At 39.2% G+C, this 20,648-nt stretch overlaps 1 protein-coding gene across 5 annotated transcripts in view; it reads right to left on the bottom strand.

Annotated features, from left to right (window-relative positions):
• Positions 1 to 723: 723 nt before the first annotated feature.
• LOC118162674 (sodium channel protein type 5 subunit alpha-like) overlaps positions 724 to 20,648 on the bottom strand; it is a 208,240-nt gene continuing 188,315 nt past the window's right edge. For all 5 annotated transcript variants that reach the window (XM_035318995.1, XM_035318990.1, XM_035318992.1 and 2 more), the window contains 6 exons: positions 18,146 to 18,427; positions 11,339 to 11,392; positions 9,270 to 9,407; positions 8,557 to 8,661; positions 7,803 to 8,073; positions 724 to 6,298 (listed from right to left, as the gene is read on the bottom strand). In XM_035318995.1, the coding sequence (XP_035174886.1) occupies positions 5,064 to 6,298; positions 7,803 to 8,073; positions 8,557 to 8,661; positions 9,270 to 9,407; positions 11,339 to 11,392; positions 18,146 to 18,427 (2,085 nt within the window). In that variant the 3' untranslated portion in view covers positions 724 to 5,063. The remainder of the gene's footprint in view (positions 6,299 to 7,802; positions 8,074 to 8,556; positions 8,662 to 9,269; positions 9,408 to 11,338; positions 11,393 to 18,145; positions 18,428 to 20,648) is intronic.

Raw genomic sequence — 20,648 nt, 5'->3', positions numbered from 1 at the left:
AAACCACTGCAAAATCACAGAGTGAATCTGGGGATTGAAGGGCCTGACTCCAGTTTCAGGGACTGCAGACAGGTTTGAGGATTTGTAAATTCACCACAATTTGATTTCAAAAAGAAAGCAAACAAAAAAAATGACAGTAAAAACTGGCATTAACTGACAAGCCAGTCCTCTTGGTTCCCTACAAGGGCTGGAAAAAAAGAAATCCTTTTGAAAAAATATTTTTCAAATATTTATATATAAATATAGTCAATATTTTTATGAATTTTCATCCTGAAATGGGAAATATCTAAACCTTTTAGAAATTTCCCCAAGTTCTGCATGAAAAGGAGGAGATGCCCATAACCCAAAACAGCCCCAGCACAGTGATGGTAGCACACACTTAGGAGTTAGGCAATTTTGGTAAAAATATAGGCACGGAAATCTTCACAGTAGGGATTATGACTTAATTTCCTTCCCATGGGAATTTTGCTGACAAATTCTAACAAAGAATATCCTTATTTAACCTGACACATCTCTGTAGAGAATTTTTTTTATTTCAATAAATGGGTCCTTCCAATCAAAAATACATTGCTGAAAAAATTTCAGCCAGATTTATTCCATATACACGATTACTCAGAAGTCATACGATTACACGACACATATTAGTAAATGCTTATTAAGTATATAAGAAAAGTCAGACTGCCAGGTTAATGTAGAAGTAATAACAATAAACTGATTTTATTAAACTAACTCGAAAGACTGGTTGGACTCTTTCACTGTAGTTTAAACCGGCTCAGTTTTCTTCTGTTTTAATGTGATTAGGAACCCTTCCCTGTTTAAATAGAAATCAGAGCACTGAAAAAGAGTAACTAAATTGGTGCAAGTCTATGTGGAAATAAGGCTGATTCAATCAATGCCGAGAAGAGTTAAGGGAAGAGCTCCAAGTGTGGTCATCCATCTCCTTCCAGGATTATGGCATGGATGATTGTTTAGTGAGAATTTTAGCATATAACTGAAAAAATAATAACAACCAAAAGGCAAATCTATATAATTACACTTGAAAGTGTAAGAAAATATATTATTTTTTCAGTTATCTTAGTGGGATCTCATATTTTCAGTAAAACTCCTACTCCTCCAACTAATTCTACCAGGCAGGACGGGTTGAAATAACATTGCAAGGCTTGTCCTATAAATTACTCTCTTTGAAAAAAAGCTTTTGAGTCTGCTTCAAATCTGGCTGAAGTACCCAGAAATTCTCCATCAATTTCAACAAGCTTTGGCTCAAGCCTTTAATGCCTAGCAGTTAGCCTTACAATGCAAGATGAACTGGAGGGGATTTCATTGACTGGCCTTCTAACAAAAGTCACCCAAACAAAGATGCTGAACAAAGCCAGAGAAATCACATAAATGTTGGTAAAATAAAATAAAAAAAAAATAATAATTGGCACAGGAAATATTTGTTATCCTTATTTATTTAATAAAGAAACATAATAAACTTGATTTTTTTTCCAGGTACAAACAGCTTAATATGTCCTATGATATTGGCTGATATTTTCCTTGCCTTTTTTTTTTTTTTTTTTTTTTTTTTTTTGTAGCTTTAGTGATTCATGTAGTAGCCTTTATTGAACAAATCAACAATAAAAATGGTAGCACTCACCATGCTTATAGACAGTGTGGGCCAACTATTGAGTCAGTATCTTTAACTAAATCACTACTGCACTGGGAGGTCATATCGTTGCTGGATTTGGATCAGCATCTCCATTAATAAAGATCTGCAACTGAGGATATTTGAAGTTTTTGAGGGGAGTTCTGCATACCATACAAAGATACCATACTTTCTTTGGATCTAAAGAAATGTTTAACAAAACTGAAAACCAACCTTCCAATTACAAAGCCTTTGAAAGTAATTTACAATTCATTTTTAGATAGTTGCACTGTAAACATTTATAGTTAAGATCCTCTTTCAGATTTTTTTTTTTTTAATGAACACTTTTTTAACAGGTTTTGGGTAGAAAACACAATCAGTTGTATTGCATTAGTACTACAGGATCTCACAGCAAGGACAATAAAATCTTCAACGCAAGGGTGAAATGACCAGAGAAAGAGCTCTTCTCTAATATAATCATTGACCAGCTAATCTTCCCATTGCATCCTATTCATCATTGGCCTCACTCTTATTAAGAATATCAGCTGAATATATTAAGAAGGCAAGTTCTAAGATGTGGCAAATAATTTAAATATTTGTAAAACAGAGTGATCAACACAGCACAGCTGTGTGAAGGTTTTTTATTTTTTTAACTTTTATTTTTTGGTTTTGAACAGTGTATATTGTATGATAAAAATCAGATAAGAAATGCTCCTTTTTCTAAGTATTTTTCCTTTTTTTTTTTTTTAATTTTTATTCTGAAGCTTTAAAAGGAAAATAATTTTACCAGTCATCAGCCAATAAATGCTTGTTCAGCAAGTAATTCATGTACTATTTCCTAATTAAGCAGTTTCATTATAGGCAGCAGCTCGTTTCTAACGATCAATAAATCCCATTGAGAACAAAACATTTTAATCAGTAAGTTGTGTCCTCTGAGTGTCAGCCACTCTATAAACTCACAAGATACTTATATGTATAGGTATGTGTGTATATATATATATGCATATAAATATAAAAATCGCATACTCTTTCTGGGTGATATGTACAGTCAGAATAAGATTACAGCATAAATACACAGGGAATCTGTATAAAGTTTCTCTAATTTGAGAAGCCTTGAGCGATTTTCTTTTTTGGGGGATGGGGGTGGGGACTGGGGGGAGGGTAATGAGGAGGGAGGAAAGAATAAAGAGTGTTTTGACTTTAAGGAACAAGAAATAGTTCCTTTAGGTTAGAATCTAATTACATACAAGATTTAAAGGCAACAAAATCTCCAGAGGAACAGCCCTATGTTATACACCATAGACATGGGGTTAAAAGGGCAAGAGAGCATGATTATAATAATACTTATATAGTACATTTCATTCCCTTATAGCACTTTGCAACCAGAAAGTCTTACAACACCCCTGTGAGGTAGGTAAGTATTATTATCCCCATTTTACAGATGGGTAAACTGAGGCACAGATAGGTTCAATTATTTGCCTAAAAATCATGTAGTAAGAATCAGGAATAGACCCCAGGAATCCTGATGGCAAATCCTCTGAATTAACCAATAGACCACTCTCAAGTGAATGCCTGAGACACCTCTCAATGAATGGAGAGAATATATTAGCCCATATTTACACAGATACATAGTCATCCTTTTGACATGTTGTCTTTACATATTTTGACTTGTTTAGAGGACAGATAACAATGGCCATAGACAAACTTCACTGTAACATGTTGCTTTAATTCTTGTTGCCAACCAACCCCATGTGGATTTTGACACCTTTACAACCTGGGATGTAACTAAATGTCAATCATAATACACCTTAAATACATTCTTGATATTTTTGCTTCTCCAAGTTGAAAAGCACAGTTACTCTTCCTTAAAGTGCAATGGCTCATTACAGAAATCTCAAGATTTTTCATGAAGTCCAACCAAACCCAAGTACAATCCATCTGAAGGTGAAAAGAAAGAACTTGTCTGCAATGACAGATTTCTCTCTACGTTCCATAAATACTTTCTCACATTCTATCAAGGCTGAAAGTTTAATAATAAATAATAATCTATGTTAGCACATAAAACCTCTAATACTTTTCTACAGCCACACATCCACCTTCCACTCTTTTGTCATTTCTTTGGCCTGAAGCTGATGGATACATCAGCTGTAAATATTCCTTTGCCTGCAGGAATGAGGATATTTGTATTTTTTAGCAGATTGTTATTATTGGTTCCTCTATTTCTTGTCCTTCCCCAGTACTGTAACTGTACTGTCTGATAAAATGAAGGATGGACACCAAGAAGACAGGTTTCTAAACATCAGAAGTTACATACAGATCCAGGGGCAATTCCCCTCCCACCTTCTTGATCACACTCTTGCAGCTGTTCCTCGTGACCCAATTGATGTTATTATTAATAGTACTATTTTTTTTTTGGAGTAATATCGATGCTCAGAGTTTCCAATAAGGCTGCTTAGCTCAGTGTTCTTGGGAAAATGTAACCTATCCCACGCCCTTAACAGAAATTTTGCCGGCATAGATGGTGCCTTGGAGCACTACACACAATGTGATGCACTACTTCTATGGTGAGTTTGATTGCAGTATTCAAAGCAGATTCTTGAAACATACTAAAAAAATTAGTGCTTTTATTAACAGTTTTACAAACAGAATCCATTACTGTCTAGTTTCGTGAAGGACAGAACAAGCCATTTATCCTATTATTTTGACATCATTTCCTTCTCTGTTGTTGTTTTTGTTTTTTATTTCTGCTGATGAGCAGTTGCAAGTCCCAACAGGGAGGGCTTAGTGTAATAAACAGTTAAAATGTCGCTAATTTGATAGTTTACTTTGCAACAACTTTCCTCTTCAAACGATGGGGATCCCGCAAGTTCCTATTACCTTGACTCAGAGTTCATCACAAAGAGTGTAAGGATCATTAATCTCCATGGAAAAAGAGACTTTTTTTTTTTTTAAGTAAAAAAATATCAAATATAATAAATTTATGAAAGACCATTCACAACATATACAGTAAGTGTTACATTTTGCTACAGCAGCTGTGATATATTTTTTTTTCTTTTTAGAACGCAAGGTCATACATCGCCATAAGTAAACACGCTATTATGAGTAAGACCTTAAATGAATGTATACAGCCAGGCTTTATCTGTGGATAGATATACATTGTGTTTACTGTTTTACAGTTTAGCATATTTGTATTCACACCATTGATATAACAGCTATGACCCTGCCAAGATTCTTCCTGTGCATATATAAATATAAATATTGAGCCAAGTCAATAAGAGCAGGGTCAAAGGTTATATGACTTATTAGACTCCTGTAGTTAAGGGTAAAAACTCCATTCTTTCTTTTGCAACTAATGTTTAATAAGAAGGCTGCTTCAGTCGTGGTGTAGTTACAGCATTACATTCTGTAAACAATATTTTAAAGCATTCTAAACAAACATTTAAACAATTGATTCTTTATCCCTGTCTGGTGAGAGCAGACAATCTATAGCCTCGTCGCTTTTGCTTGAGTCTGTCAGCTTCAGCTGGAGATTATCGCTTGTCCCTCTGGTGACACTGTCGTAGGATGGAGGGAAGGACGTGGAGGACAGCGTTTCTGATTTGTCTATTGGCCTGCCGTAGTTTTCATTCATCATGAATGCAATGAGACCCTCCTTCTCGGGTGCATCATCCTCGAGGATGCTGCCATCAAAAGTTCTGTGCCGGTACAAGTAAGAAGCCTGCTTCATGGAGCGCCGAAACAAATGTCTCCTGTAGGCCCGCTGGATGACAATGGCAGAGACCTCTTCTTGTTTCCGTCTGAGAGTTGTTGTTATTGGTTCGTAAGAGATCTTAGACGGATTCGCCGCCATGAACTTTTCTTCCATTTGTATTTTAAGGGCATCCATTTCTCCAGATTCTCCTAGCACCCTTTTTGTAAAAGCAAACAAAATATCCAAGCAATGGATCCTGTCTCCACTGACCATGGGCAGGTCCATTGCTATGAGTTTAATTTTGTTTGGTTTCGCTATGCGCAAAGGTTCTGACAGTGCATCTGCAAAGTCTGAAAGTGCAGAATACTCAATAAACTGAGTGGCTTCAGGGTCAAACTTCTCCCAGATTTCATAGAACATATCAAAATCATCCTCACTTAGAGGCTCTGTACTTTCCTCAGTGGCTACACTGAAGTTCTCTAAAATAATGGCTATATACATGTTTACAACAATGAGAAATGATATAATGATATAAGTAACAAAGAATAAAATCCCTACGGCAGGACTTCCGCAGTCTCCCTTTGAACCATTTGCATTTGGAAGGTTTGGGTCACAATACGGTGGTCCGGTGTTCAAAATAGGATTGAGAAGACCATCCCAACCAGCTGACGTTGTGATTTGGAAAAGACAGAGCATGCTGTTAGCAAAGGTTTGGAAGTTGAACATGTCATCAATCCCATATTCCTTCTTAACATAGGCAAAATTAGCCATGCCAAAAATGGCATAAATGAACATGACCAGAAACAGCAAGAGGCCAATGTTGAACAGAGCAGGTAAGGACATCATTAAGGCAAAAAGTAGAGTTCTAATTCCTTTGGCTCCCCGGATGAGTCTCAGGATCCGGCCAATCCGAGCCAAGCGAATGACTCTGAAGAGTGTAGGAGAGAAAAAATATTTCTGAATGATGTCAGAAAGTACGGTGCCTTGAAAAGAAAAGACAAACAGCGAGTTAGTACCTTGGAAATAATCCCAGATTCCCTTTAGAGAAATCAATGAGGATTATGGACAAAATCAATGAAAAGTTCCACAAACTTGAAGACCCAAGATAAAGGGAATGGCATTGTCATTAGCATTTTCATGCCCATTTAATCATTTAATCCATGCAAATTTTGTTGAGACTATGAGCAAAGGTGTCAATGGTAGGGACAGTTTATTAAGTAAAACTCAGTTGCTGGGAATGAGAAGCCAGGATTAGTTCAGACAGGACACAGATATATGAAGCTTTTGGTCATGACCCACCCGAGCCATTTATCTGGAGTGCAGCTGGTCAGAATTTTTCTGATTTGAAAATATTTTTCTTTGCAAAATGTTAGCAAGTCAGCATTGTGTGCTGAGTCTATTTTTATGAACTATCAACAAAGTGGTGCAAGTTCCTACTGGAAATCAGCTTGGTTGCTTGCTTATTATTTTTTCCACTTTTCTAAATGAGTGGTAAGCTTGCTTCCCTGTGGCTAAACTCTCTTCCCTGCAGAAATAGAGCAGCTTGGTCCAGATTGTCCAATGCCAACAGACTCCATGCACAAAGAGCCATGCCCAGACAATGTCTCCCCACTCCCATGCTGGCAGGGACTCTGTTGGATAGCCCAAGTCCCCTCTGTATCTGAAACCATCTGTTTGATTGTGGGACAGTGCTATGGCCAATGTGACGGCTCTGGTTAACTGGCTGCTATGGACAGGTCCACAGCATCCAGCATCAAGGCTCTGATCACAGCTGAGTGACAGTGATGTTCCCCGGTGACACATATTTCTGAAATCTATGTGGTCTTGGCTGATTCAATGCCCCCAAAATGCAGGATGATCTCTGGGCACTGGGGATCTCCTGCACTGACACTTTGCAGGCTTCCTGGTCCACCACAGTTTAGAGCAACAGGAGTATCAGTCAATAAGGAGATAGTTCTGTTTTCCTAACACGGCACCCCACGTTCAACTACACAGGGCTAACAGCCAGACTCACTGCACCTGCCCACAGCTGACATGAAGGACTTTTTCATGCTGGTGTACTAAAAAGTAAATAACAAAACAAAAGCAATTGACACGTGCCTTTTTCACATGGATTTTTCACTTCTCTGTCTTAGGCTGTTATCCAGAACACAGGTTAAGTGTAAGGAGCCAGACCGTGTTTTATGGTCATGTCCATTGGAATCAGTACTAGGGTGTGATTGGATGATATTTGTTATCTTCATCACTACTGTCAGAGTTTTGGCTCTGAAAAGATTTGGTTGTCTAATACATTCCATCATATCCACATTCACACAAATTAGGCAGTGTTACATTGCATTATTTAAATATTAAAAATTGCTTAGGATCCAGTTCTCTGAGTGCACTTTATTCCACGAAGCCTTCCACTCTGTCTAATTAAGCTTATGTTGGTCTTTTTAACTTTGAAGTTTGGGTGAAAATGCTTTCCTGCCACCCACATTCACATACCTACGATAGACAGAATCACGACGACAAAGTCAAAGATGTTCCAGCCATTGGTGAAGTAGTAGTGTCGCAGAGCCAGCATTTTGATGATGCACTCCCCGGTGAAGATGGCAACAAAAAGCATGTTGATTTTGTGGAGGATGTTCACTTTTTCTTGACTTTGATCATCTGTTTCCACCATCATGGTAACCATGTTAAGGCAGATGAGAATCATGATGGAGACATCAAAGGCTTGTTTTGAGACGACATCAAAAATAAAACCTTGGTATTTGTTCTGGAGAAAATAAGAGGATTGTTAGGAAATTTGAACTGTGTCAGAATGATGACATGATTGTCTCCTGATTCATCAGGAAGTAGAGGAAAATAAACTACATGCTGTTTCTGATTAAAAATTCAGAAACAAGAAGATGATGATGGATAGTTGGATGATAGGGTTTTCAAACTCATTTACTCATTACAAACTACTGGAAAAAGACATTGGACTGGGGCCATGAATTCATTCAATGCAGACACATGGCCATTGGCATGGCTGCGTATGTAAATTGGACTGTTAATCAATACGGCAGAACAGTGGGAATTTTATACTGCACCGTTCACTAGGCTTGCAAATACTGGCCAAAATCAAAATATGTAAATACAGAGTGGTTTTCGTCTGGGAACTATCACCTTTTCTACACTGGGAAATTGAATTACATTTATTCTATTAAATAAATCTCCATCTATTACACATCGTTCAATTGAATTAGGTCATTCTTACCAGTGGCCTTGGGATTGGCTTTTGAGGTTTCTTAGATCCCAGCTTTTTCATTGCATTATAGTACTTTTTCTGTTCTTCTGTCATAAAGATGTCTTGGCCACCTAAGTATAGGGTGAGAACCAAGTTGTTACTTTTGATGAAAAGAACTGTCTCCATCCAAAGTCCAGGGCTGCTGGACTTCTCTGTTCTTATGTCTCTTTTCATGCAGCTTTCATCAAATATCTAACAAAGGTCTGAGAAGATGCAGTGCTGGGAGCTGCTTATTGTGTGGAAGTGAAGGGCAGTGCAGACCATCAGGGAGAAGCAAGGCTCTGTGTCAGATCGTGTCTGCACTGGAGATAAGTGTAGGGCCAGAGGGAAAAATATAAGAACTTCATCCCTTTGTTTAAAGCCTACAAAGCAGTCAGAAACACAGCTCTGGGGTCAGCTTGCTGCATGCCTGAGCATGCAGTATTTGCACCAGACCTCCCATCTGCCTGGAGATGCTTCACTGCTTTCTGCAGGGAGTATAACTCCCATCAATATTTTCAGGAAACACATACTATGGGGAGATTAGTGGCTGCTACAACTGTGTTTTTGTAAAAGTCCCACAGGATGGTTGTGTTAACATTAATCTTAAGGCTAATGTGGTAAAGCCGCTGCTTATAAATCTATCCTTCGCCCTGGTCTCTGGAGTGCCTGCAAGGTGATGTGCAGCATATGCAACTACTTATCTTTTTCTTCTGTTGGTTAAAATTGTCAATGATGACACCAATGAAGAGGTTCAGTGTGAAGAAAGACCCAAAGATGATGAAAATCACAAAGTAGAGGTACATGTACAAATTACATTCCCATTCAGGCTGCTCCTCACACTGCAAATGGAAAAGGGAAAACAAGAAAATGACACAAGTTCTGCACACATCAAAATATTAATGCAGTTCAAAGAAAGCTGTCCGTCAGCAGCAAAGATTATGAAAGAAGAAAAACAGTGTAACTGCCACTAGCAGAGTCAGCACTCCACGGGCTCTGCTGAAGTTTACTACTGGTATCTGAAATGCCATGGTCAATTCAGCTACATTTCATAATACTGTCACAGCGATTACCCTGCTTCAAAAAGTGCAACTTCAGAATAAATCCTATTAAATGTTCTCAGTCTGAACGCAGAAGGGGAAAAGAATCAGTCTTCTGCTTATCCCTAATTTTATACAAAGTAATAGTACTTTGAAAAAAAAACAAAAGTATGATCGCGGTATGGTTAAATGTTACTGAAAAATCTCTGCATTGAGATTAAAGGTATTTAGAAGTACAATCCTTCTTTCATGATGAGTAGAAATGAACCATCAGATGGCTGCTGTAGAATGGTGCCTTCTTAATAGAGACCTCAGTATGCAAAGCATTTTGATGGCAATATCCGCATCAGAAAGAACTTTTCTAAGGAGGAAATCATATCCAAAAAAACTGGAGTCACAAATCTCTGGACTCCTGGGCTTTCAACAGCTTATCTAGCTCAGGTGGAACAGAGAAAGGAACAAATCAGCCTCTTTCAGAAAAGCCTGGTGGTACCAGGGGTGGCTCTGGCTTTCCAGATTCTCATCTGCCGCTTGTGTGGGCACATGCTTTTTTGTGGGGGGGGCTGGGACAGGCCCAAGAGCTGCCATGCCAAGGTTTGACTCTTACTGCTATCATTTTTTGCTCCCATAATATCAGTATCTTTGAAAACTTGCACTAGGTAATGTCTTCAACCAGCAGCAAAACTACCAGAGATCTCACTGAAGGACCGAGTGATGTGTTCTGATAACCTCAAACCACATGTAATTTACAGCATTTACAGCAAAAATACTCAGGTTTGCCCTACCAGCTCCAGGTATCTGACCAAGATGTTTGTACTAGAAGCTCACTTTTCCCTAAGTGCCATATTTTCTCATGTGTAACCCTTGTGCTTCATTCAGCAGCAAGGAGGACGTACATGTGCACATGGAAGAAGAATAAATCAACACCACGAGCTATGCTATCATAAAATTATAGAATCACAGAGTGGTGTGGGTGGGAAGGGACCTTAAAGGTCTTCTAGTTCCAGCCCCCCTGCCATGGGCAGGGACACCTCCCACCAAACCAGGTACTTCTCTGTTTCATTGATGGCACAAGGATTTTCCACCATTTGTCCTTGCATTCAGGGCTCAACTCCCTGTTACTCAATTCAGCCTGTCAAAATCCCATTTGTACCCAGTAGCTACCTCAAAAATTAACAGTAAGAGTTAACAGTGTAAAATGTTTTTAAAAAAACAACAGTAACAGTGTGCCTTTAAAATTATTAAAAAAGGAAAAGGAGACAACATCTCCTTTTATTCAAGAAAAACAAACAAACAAAAAAACAAAAACAAAAACAAAAAAACAAAAACTACAACAACAAAAGCACACAAAAAAAAACTACTTTTAAATAAGTTCCAGTAATCAAAAATTAGATCCATAGAAAATATGACAATCAGTGGGAAGAGCAGAGGAAACAAGGAAGACAATTTAGGTTTTTGGTAGACTCATTCTCACTCTGGAGGTGTCGCTCTGTGCTTGAAGTTTTGCAGTACAAATAGATAAATTGGTTGTATAGTACTGGGGGCTGCACTTGATTTAATCTCAAGGTCATGAGAATTCAGCACCAGCTGCAAAAAAATGAAGGTCTGCAATGGTCTCAAGCAAAGTAAGACAGGGACTGGCAACCTGCATGTATTTTTGTTGTTGCTAAACATCATGAATGCTGGAAAAGTCAATGGAAAAGGAAATAATTCCATTCCTCGCAGTGACCTACCTCTCGTGAATCCACAGCTGCATACATAATATCCATCCAGCCTTTAAATGTGGCCTGAAAAGAAACCACAAAATACATAATTAAGCATATTAAATAAGCCTATCTTGAAATGATATCATCACTGCAATGACTTTCCAAAATACAGTGTAGAGCGTGTTCTTCGCAACTAATCAATCGTTTCTCCTTTAAAGCAACATGTACCCATGGGTTTATGTTCATTAGTCATTTAAAATCATTCCATAATGGTTTTCTCCTGGAGACTTTCATGTTGTTTTCTGATTTTCCGCAATTGCAGGGATACAACAGAAGCTTTTAAAAGAAATTGAAAACATGGCAATTAAATCTTGTGAAGTTTGAGTAGGAACTTCTTTTGACCGGGGGAGATGGAACCCATCTGTAATGCTCGTTCAGACTGACAGCGTTGGGTATGTTTTAGGGTCCCACAGAAGCTTGGATCCTGACCTCCTCTAACACAGGATAAATCAAGGCAGTGTCAAAACTGGGGAGCTGCACAGATCGCAGCTGACTTGAAAGGAGCAAAGGCAAACAGCACCTGCTGTGAGACTGGCCATGGAAACTCAGCCTGCTTTACTGTTCAGATTTGCTTTTTTTTTTTTTTTCTTTCAAATCAGGGTTTCTAATTATTTTTTTTTTCAGCATTTAAAAAAGGAAAGACTCCACAGAAATTGGTGTCTCTTACTGGAGCATGCAAAGAAGAAAATGAAGAAAGGACAGTGCTATCAGCTCATAGAAGAAACACAAAGAAGTGATTTTTGCTATTCTGTAGCAAAAGCCTGACTCTGCTCTCAATATATGCCTCTCATTAGACATGGTCTGGTACCAAACACACATGGCATGAGGTCCTGCTCTGGCCTAAGCCACATTACCTTCATAATAGTCTACTGGGGATGTTTCTCATTTGACTTCTGACCCATTTAATCTTACCCTGGATTTAAAATCAGTGTGTAGATAATGAGGCATTTTTAGATGCATTGATTTAATCGGATTTACACTAGCATGCATGAAAGACCCATGGCCAGTATTTTTTTAAATCCTACTGACAACTAGGTTGAATTTTCTCTGTGGTGTGTAGGCATGTGAGTCCAGATAATGCTAATGGGAATTTGGCCAGGGGTTCCCAGGAGAAAAACAGGCAGTTGTGTTGAGCTGGGTACAACCAGTGGATTTAGAAATGCTCCATTATATACTTTCTGTTATTAAATTAGCCCTGAAGGTAATGCTGCCATTCGGTTTTCCTCTGAGCACTACTGAGCCAAAGGGAAGTGTTATACCAGAGGTCAACCATATTTATTTCTCATGAATGTATATATAAAATAATGTTTGAAAATGGGTATTTATTTTTTTTAATCTACTGAGCAAAAGAGATTAACCCCCAATATCAGAACCCTTTGGAAAATCTATGCCATGGTACAGTGTATTAGAAAACACTTCAGACATAAAGTGTGTACAGGAATGATCAGTAGTTTTATCGAAACAACTAATTATTTAAACCTGTCACACCAAACCTCCTTAGCTCTTCTAATATTTTCTTTTTTTGCTGTTCTCTTTCTAATCTGCTGAAAGATTTACTGGTGTCATCACAGCCACTTGCAGCTCCCAGCTCAAACTGCTGTTCAGGAAGGTTGGACAGGATGAAACAAGAAACCCTTCTGCCTGTGTCACACAATGATATGATCTTAGCCTGTACTTTTCTCCCACTTGGGAGGAAATCTTTCCTCTGCAGTAGTTATTTCACCTCTCAATGTGTACCACAGAAGCAAGAGACTCTACTGCAAGACAGTGGTTTGTAGTGATAACAGATGTTGAAGTGTTCTGATGAAAATAAATACTAAGAGAATAAAGAACTGTGATTTTCTGCTTTTCCCTGTTGTCCAGAAGGAGGGGAATTAAAAATCCACCAGGCTTCTGGAAAGCTTCCCTAGACACTTCATCTGCAGAGAGTAAGAGATACTGAGAATGAAAGAAATATAACACTGGGGAAAGAAATTATTTATCTGGAATTAGTAACCACTTACACGCTGGATAAGGAAGTGACAAAATCTTCATGGGAGTGTTTGTGATATTATCCTGCCTGGAAGTTATCCAGAGAAACACCATTTTCTACTGAAACTGTCATGTGATGAGATTATCTACTGATAAAATCCTGGGATGGGATTACGTGCTGTTCTTTGACTGGTGGTTAGAGCTGCAGTGCAGCAAATTAGTGGGGAGGATCGTTGGGCCGGCACTAGATGCCCTCAAGCCATTTATTGTATAACCAAATGGTACCTTAAAATAAAACAAGCCTTTGTATCTGCCTGAGGGAACTTTTTTTTTTTCTAGAAAAGGATTGTGATACTGACATAAAAATGACTGCTGTTGAAGACAGTAGTATTGGTCCCCGCATTTCTGAAATGCTTCTTCAAGCATTACTGCTGTTGACAGAAACTTCTGAAAGCTAGGACAGAGCTGCCAACAGTACAGCCAAATTACACGTATTTAAGACTTCTGTGCTAACACCACTATCTGCTGGCTTTTCCGTTGATTTTTCCAGTTCGTTCGATTTCATTGTAGCAGCAATTTTATACCAAATATTCATTTAATGATTATTTTGCTGGGGAGGGCACCACCGAGCACTGGGCACACCAGACCACCCAAGGTATCTGCACGGTCTTTGGGCTACGTGGGCTCCAAGGGCACTGCCTCCTGAACCACTGCTTGCTCCTGATCTTTGCACATATAGAGAAATAGGCTCTGGTGTACCAAAATATGGTTTGTTCAGAAGCACACTGATTTTCTGCACATTTTGCATCCACGGTGAAAGTAAAATGCAGTATATTGTTTAGAAGAGTGCAAGAGATCATGTAACTCAGTAACTTTAGACACACGCCACTGTCTCATGACCATTTTGTAGCTGATTTATGAGCTCAGTCGTGACTTCGCATCTGGCCTGAGGGGCTGATTTAACTCTACAGCTCCTGGTTGCTGTGCTGGTCTAGGAGGGCTCCTGTTGTCTTTCTATTCCCTGTCTGGAGATCCAGAGTGACAAAGAGTTGTAGAACCAAATTGCTCTAAGTATCTTCCCCGCTAAGGAGCTCTTCTCCAACTAAACCAGATGCTGGGTGAAAAATGACTTTTCTCTAGGTATTCTTCAATATATTGCTGAAATTACAAGGAGAAAGATATGTGGAGGTGTTCATAATATGAAGGCAAGGATCCTGCAATGGAAATGAAAAATTCCTACTGGAAATTTAAGATATGTCTGTTGAGATCTGCAAAGCAATTCTGGGAATATAGAACAAGCATTATTGAAGCACTGGGTTGTAGTAGTAATTTTTCCTAATAGATTAGGATGTTAAGGGATTAAATCCCCAGCAGAGTGAATCATCCTTCTTGTAAATTAGAAAGTCATGATAATAAAGAACTTCTCCTCTCCATGAATAAGATATTCCCCTTGCCTGTAGAATGAGCAGAGTCTGCACCCTATTTTAGTAACCTGTTGTGAGACAGTCTTCTTGTGAGCTTAGGAAGCTTGAATCTGGAATCACCACTTCACAGGGATGTTTTTGCAGACTCATTAATTCAAAGTGGTAGTAGCTAAGGCATCTTCAGAACAACATCACTGATCCAAAACGATGCAGAAAAAAAAGCAAAGGCTATTTGGGAAAAGTTTCATGAGGTTTTCAGCTACGTTGTCAGAGAATCTGCCTCTGGATAGCTGTAAGCCTTAAAGGTGCAGTAGTAGCAACTTTTCATTTCTTTCAAAGACACTGTAGAAGTGAAGACAGAACATTAGGCAGACGGATTTGCTTTACACATTTCCATTTGGATTTTCAGATATATATCCCAGCATCTAAAGGTAATTCAGAGTCATTTAAAGAAGCTGAAAATGTCAACACTCAAAAGACAGGTCCCACTTAAAAGCTCATATTTTGCATCCCTGAGGGTTGTAACCAAAATGCTTATCTCATCGCTGCTACATGCTGTCTCGGCATGCACAAAGATGCAGCAACGTGTCTGTCCTCTTAGGAGAGCTGAGCTGTTAACTGATCCCCTGCAATTCCTAAAGCAGCTTGCTCATGAAATGTGAGCCCATATGGAGCATATTTGGCAAGAAGTACCTGTAACCGACACTCCTCGGCTGGAGTCTGGCAAAAGAGATCCAGATGTTTGGGCTCCTTTTCTGTGGGTGTCATCTTTACATTTTATTGCCTAAGCCCGTTGTTAGCAGCAGACAGAAGAGCTCCAGGTGCAGGATGAAAGTTGAAATCAATCCCCTAATGGCATCTGGCTCCTGCTCTTCCTCCTGGAGGAAGGAGCCGGCACCTCCCCTAGAAGCTGAGCAAGGTTTTAGGACTCCTTCATTTCCTGCCATAATCAGTTTGTTTGGCCTGCACAGACTCCATCTTTATGGCATTTCTTTTGCACTTCTGCAACTGGACACTCTACTTCCCTGCTACCCAGCACAGGATCATAGGTTTGAAAGAAACCTGCAGGGTCATCAAGTCCATTTTCTGCTGGAAAACTGGAATACCTATTTCTTCAGTAATGTGCCAAGATCCAACTTGTGACCAGTTATGTTTTTGCTGCCATCTCTGAGGAAGGCAGTCCCACATGCTGAACGCACCCGGTATCACCAGGGCCAAGTGCCCAGCAACGGGTACTACAGAACAGCAAAAGAAACCACTTCAGGTAACTCCTTTGGAAGTGGCAATTTAGGGGAAGTTGCAGAATTTCAGAAAGATGGAGTTTGGGTCTTATAAAAGAAATGGTGAAGGAATAACTCTAACCTTTCCATCAGCAGGACCCACAAACTCAGGCCTGTCTCCTTCCCTTTTAGATGATAAAGAGATCTCAGAAATGAAAACAACATAGGAATTCATGGCCATCTGGCAGAAGGCTGCTCAGGTCTGGGTTCATTATATTTACTTAACTCAGAGGCAGGTCTCCATAACTTGATTAGAAGAGAAACTCTGATGCTTCCCTAATTCCTGTGTTCTTTAGAAAAGCTTTGCTTGGTATACCCTCTGATGCATTTTTTTGACCAAACAAATGAGGCATCTGGCATGCAGTCATGGAGAAGATAAGAAGCTTCAGGTGAGGTGCAGTACTTTAAACCTGGAAATTTTTGCTCAGCTAGATTGGATGTTTAAGTAAAAGACAAAGAAAGCACTATATTGAATGGAAAATCTAATTAAAGTTGTTCAAAGTGAGTTAATCTACCCTTCATGGGTGAGCTGAATATCATAATTACATGCAAAATATGAAAGCTCCTACGCTCAGTTCAGCTTTTTGACATGAAAAGAACCAAAAGGGGTTTTGCACATTCTAACCCTTCTGCTTTCCAGAGGCTATGAAAGCAAAGACTTTATGGACAGTGTTCAAAAACACCTCAAACTCCAGTATATGTACCAAGACCAGAGTACCTAAGGCTAAAGTAGAGGTACTTCACAAAGATAGTTAATATGTCTCTGAAAGATTAAAAATACATCTGGTGAAAACCAAATTTGCATCAGGGGAAGCAGCAGGGGTAGAAGAGAGGATGGGGGACCTATGAAAGGCCCATGTCCTCTTGGAAGGACAGGAGGGGTCAAGAGGCATTGCAAAGAGTACCAGATGCCTATGTATGACAACTGAACCAAATACCCATCATGCAAGATTTAATCTAAGTGATGAGTGCCATCGCACACATTTCAAGACAGCAACCTCCATGTCCAAGGATGTAGCAAAGGATTTGTTTCACTGTTTACATAAAATCCAGCACGCCCACCATTCCTAGCATGTGTCCATCCCTTGTCATCACTAGGCTTCAGAGCAAATTAGGAACAACAGAAAGAAGTACCATTGCTACCATTTTATATGAGGCCCCCATGGAACTGAAACACAAAGCAATTTGCCTAGAACCACTCTGCAGGCCAATGGCAGAGTCTGGACAAGAGGATGGAGTCTCGTCCTCTATCCGTTAGGCTTTGCTGTCTTCCAACGCGTTCAATCTCTGTGTATACAACCCATTTATCCATGTTTTACATTTCCTGCTGAAAAGGTCATAAAAGTGGCTCACTTCTGTCTTTATAGATCAAACATTGAAATCATCTTTGAACCTCAACAGTCTTTTCTCTAATATACTCTCTCCAGCTTTCCAGAGAGAATCCCACAGCAATCCGATCACCATTGGGTTTCATAGTTATGTTCAAGCTGACTCATCATGTTTAGCAGGTGGAAATGAGGATGAGGAACCAGAATGAGGGGCATCGGTGTCCTTCTCGAACATCACTATGGATGGAAGGTGAGAAATTACTGTAAATCAAGATGCCTCCACAACTCCAGCTTTATGCAATATCTTAGCTGAGCAGTTGAAGGTACTGTAACTTAATTTTTTTTTCCCTGGCTGGGAATAATGAAAGCCCAGTTGATTCAGGAAGGCCGGTGCACTCTGCACAAACAGTCCTCCCTACACCAGGACTTTTTATTTCTGGATCTGAACTTTGCTCCGTATTACAGCATTGAAAAAATAGTCTTTAATTCACCTCGATAGTTCAATCACCTCCGAGAAGACTACATTAGTGATGCATCAAAAGCTCAGAATAAAACCAGAAGCTGCAATAAGTATCTCCAGGCCAAATTAATATGCTGTATATGAGTCATTTTCGCCTGAGGAAAGGCATTCCCCTAAAGAGTATGGTTGAAAACAATAGAAAACAAACCAGAAAACTACGGAGGTTAACTCAATCCTATGATTCTGATCTATTTCAATGGGAATAAGCAATCCTTGCCATTTAGAGTTTACTTTCAGGTGGTCACACTTACCACTTGTAGTAGAGCCAGGTACCCAGCACCAACATTATCAAAGTTAACTTTAACTTTTGTCCAGTAAAATGTGCCAGAAACATTATAGAGTATGCAGTCACTCATGTTGTTAATTATTTTAGAGTCTAAAGGCATATCTCCTTCTGTCTTATTAATGCACTTCCCAAACTTCCCAGCAAACAGGTTCACTCCCATGATGCTAAAGATGAGCCAGAAGATGAGGCAGACAAGCAGAACATTCATGATGGAAGGGATGGCTCCCACGAGGGCATTGACCACCACCTTAGGTGAAAAGGGAGAGAAAAAAAAACAAAATTATTACTTTATTTATATTTTTTTTCAGTGGAAAATTATTTTTTTTTCCAGAGGAATCTTTTAATTCAGGAGCAATCTGCAAAGTCATCATGACCTCCCAGCTCCTACTGGATAACACACTTCAGTCACACAATCTCGAATAATCATGCAATTAATTGGAAATTACTGGGGCGCATCACTACCTCAAAATAGGCCAGAAAAGGTTTCTGAAATCTTTTACTGAACTCAAGCCTCCATAATGCTTAGGATGTGAACTCTAGCTGTGATTAAATTGGTTTATTTAAATACCAACTTATTGAGACATACTGTACTAAACCAAGATCCTCTCCATGTTCAGTAGGCATGACTAAATCAGTGAAAACATTATAATGTAACAGGAACAAACAGATAACAAAAACAATAACAACAAACAGATAACAAAAAAACCTTTACATTTTCCCATGACATGCTGTGAAGTTCCACCACACCAATCCAGGCAGGGCTGTAAACCCCTGTGTAAAACCATATATCAAAATGAAGTTCAAAAGGAGTTTTCAAGGTGTGGGCATGACAGCATGGGTGATGCACACCATTCTGAAGCCGTATGAAAAGGCATAAAGGTCAGAACATCTACCGATGCTCTACAGCTGCCAGTTTTGAACACAGCATTATAACACCAGGGGACCAACCAGTCAGCATGCACATTATTTAATGTTTCAAGTATTAAGATGTTATGCATGCCAGACATCATACTAAAGACGATTTCTGAGAGAACCCTATCTCAAAATGTAGCTTTTTCCCTTCCTCTGACCATAGCTTATAAGGTTTCTCCATACTCATAGCTTCTGGAGATGCTGCCATGGCATGGTACAGGCAAATCTGCCTGAGAACACTGCTGACGACGCCAGTCCCTCTGCATGGATTTGTCTCCATCTCTGTCTCATGCTTTAGAGCTTAAAATCTGGTAGGCAGACACTGAGCGCTTTCCCTTCTATGCTTCTGAAACTGAGACAAGGTGATATTGATCCATAAAAATTAAATTTTATTCAGTTCTGAATCTGATTATGGGAAATGTCAGCTCTTGTTTTCTGTTGTGTTACTGTCCAATTTTCTGACAAGCCAATAATGTAAAATTTGTTTCCCTATCATTTCTTTTCAGTGTTGAGGAAGAAAAAAAAAAACGGAAGAGTGTAATGTGCATGTATAGCGGCAGCTTCATCTACAATACACAACACAAAATCATGTAAATCTTTCAAAACCCAGATTTGTATTTTGTGCATTTATGAATGAAGATAATTTTCACATGAGAAAAGCTGCTTGACCTTTTTTGTTGTTGTTGTTGTTGTACAAGCTCATTCCTAATGAATTTTCATTTTTCCCCTTAATTTTTTCTTTCAATTTTGGATGTTTTTCAATTCCTAACTTCATTGTTTTAAGACCAAGTTTACTGTGCTAACAAAAATGTGAAATAATTTCCAAATCAAGGGCTTTTTTTGAAGACACTCTCAGCCCTTGTCAAAAGAGCTTTAATTTGCTTCTATGTGTGACAATCTTTTGATTTTCATCTGTGCAAGCACAAAGCCACTGCATTTATGTCACATCTGCACCCACCTCCCATCCGTAACCCTGCCACAGGACACAGACATGCAGTTTTCAGCAGGGTGAGCCACGGCCATGCGTCCATCCTACTTTTTTCCGTCTGCCAAATTATGCTCAATAGCTTGTAGATAATGAAACATGACATGAAACTGGAGCAAATCCTGCAACACCTCTCCAAATGAATTATTAACAGAGGAATTGATTCTTCTCCCCCTGCTGCTGCTCTTACACCAGCCTGATGCCATCTGGCCTCCTGGAAGTGCTCCTGAATTGCACTGGGACAAGCAAGAGGTCTTAAAGACCTGGATATGTGAGGGCAACTTATCATCATAAATTCCCATTAAAAATTTAGCTGCTGAACTTGCCACAGAAAGGGCTGGATTTCTGCTGCATCTCAAACTGCATCATATATAGGTACTTTTAAGAAAAGGTTTTGTAAGTGCTTTTATAGGTGGAACCACCTTCCCAGTGACTTCTTGAGGGATAGCCTAGAAACCGAGCCACCCCATGCCCTAATTTGCAGTGGTGCAAATCTCTATCTTGTGTACTGACGGACTGTAATAGTCACCTTGTTTGTCAGACCTGCCCAAAGGCCTGTGTCCTGCTGACC

The sequence above is a fragment of the Oxyura jamaicensis genome, chromosome 2 (assembly GCF_011077185.1).
Source record: "Oxyura jamaicensis isolate SHBP4307 breed ruddy duck chromosome 2, BPBGC_Ojam_1.0, whole genome shotgun sequence".
Taxonomy (NCBI): Eukaryota; Metazoa; Chordata; class Aves; order Anseriformes; family Anatidae; genus Oxyura; species Oxyura jamaicensis.
Note: the sequence above shows the minus strand (reverse complement) of the source record. Positions and strands in the feature narration are given on the sequence as shown.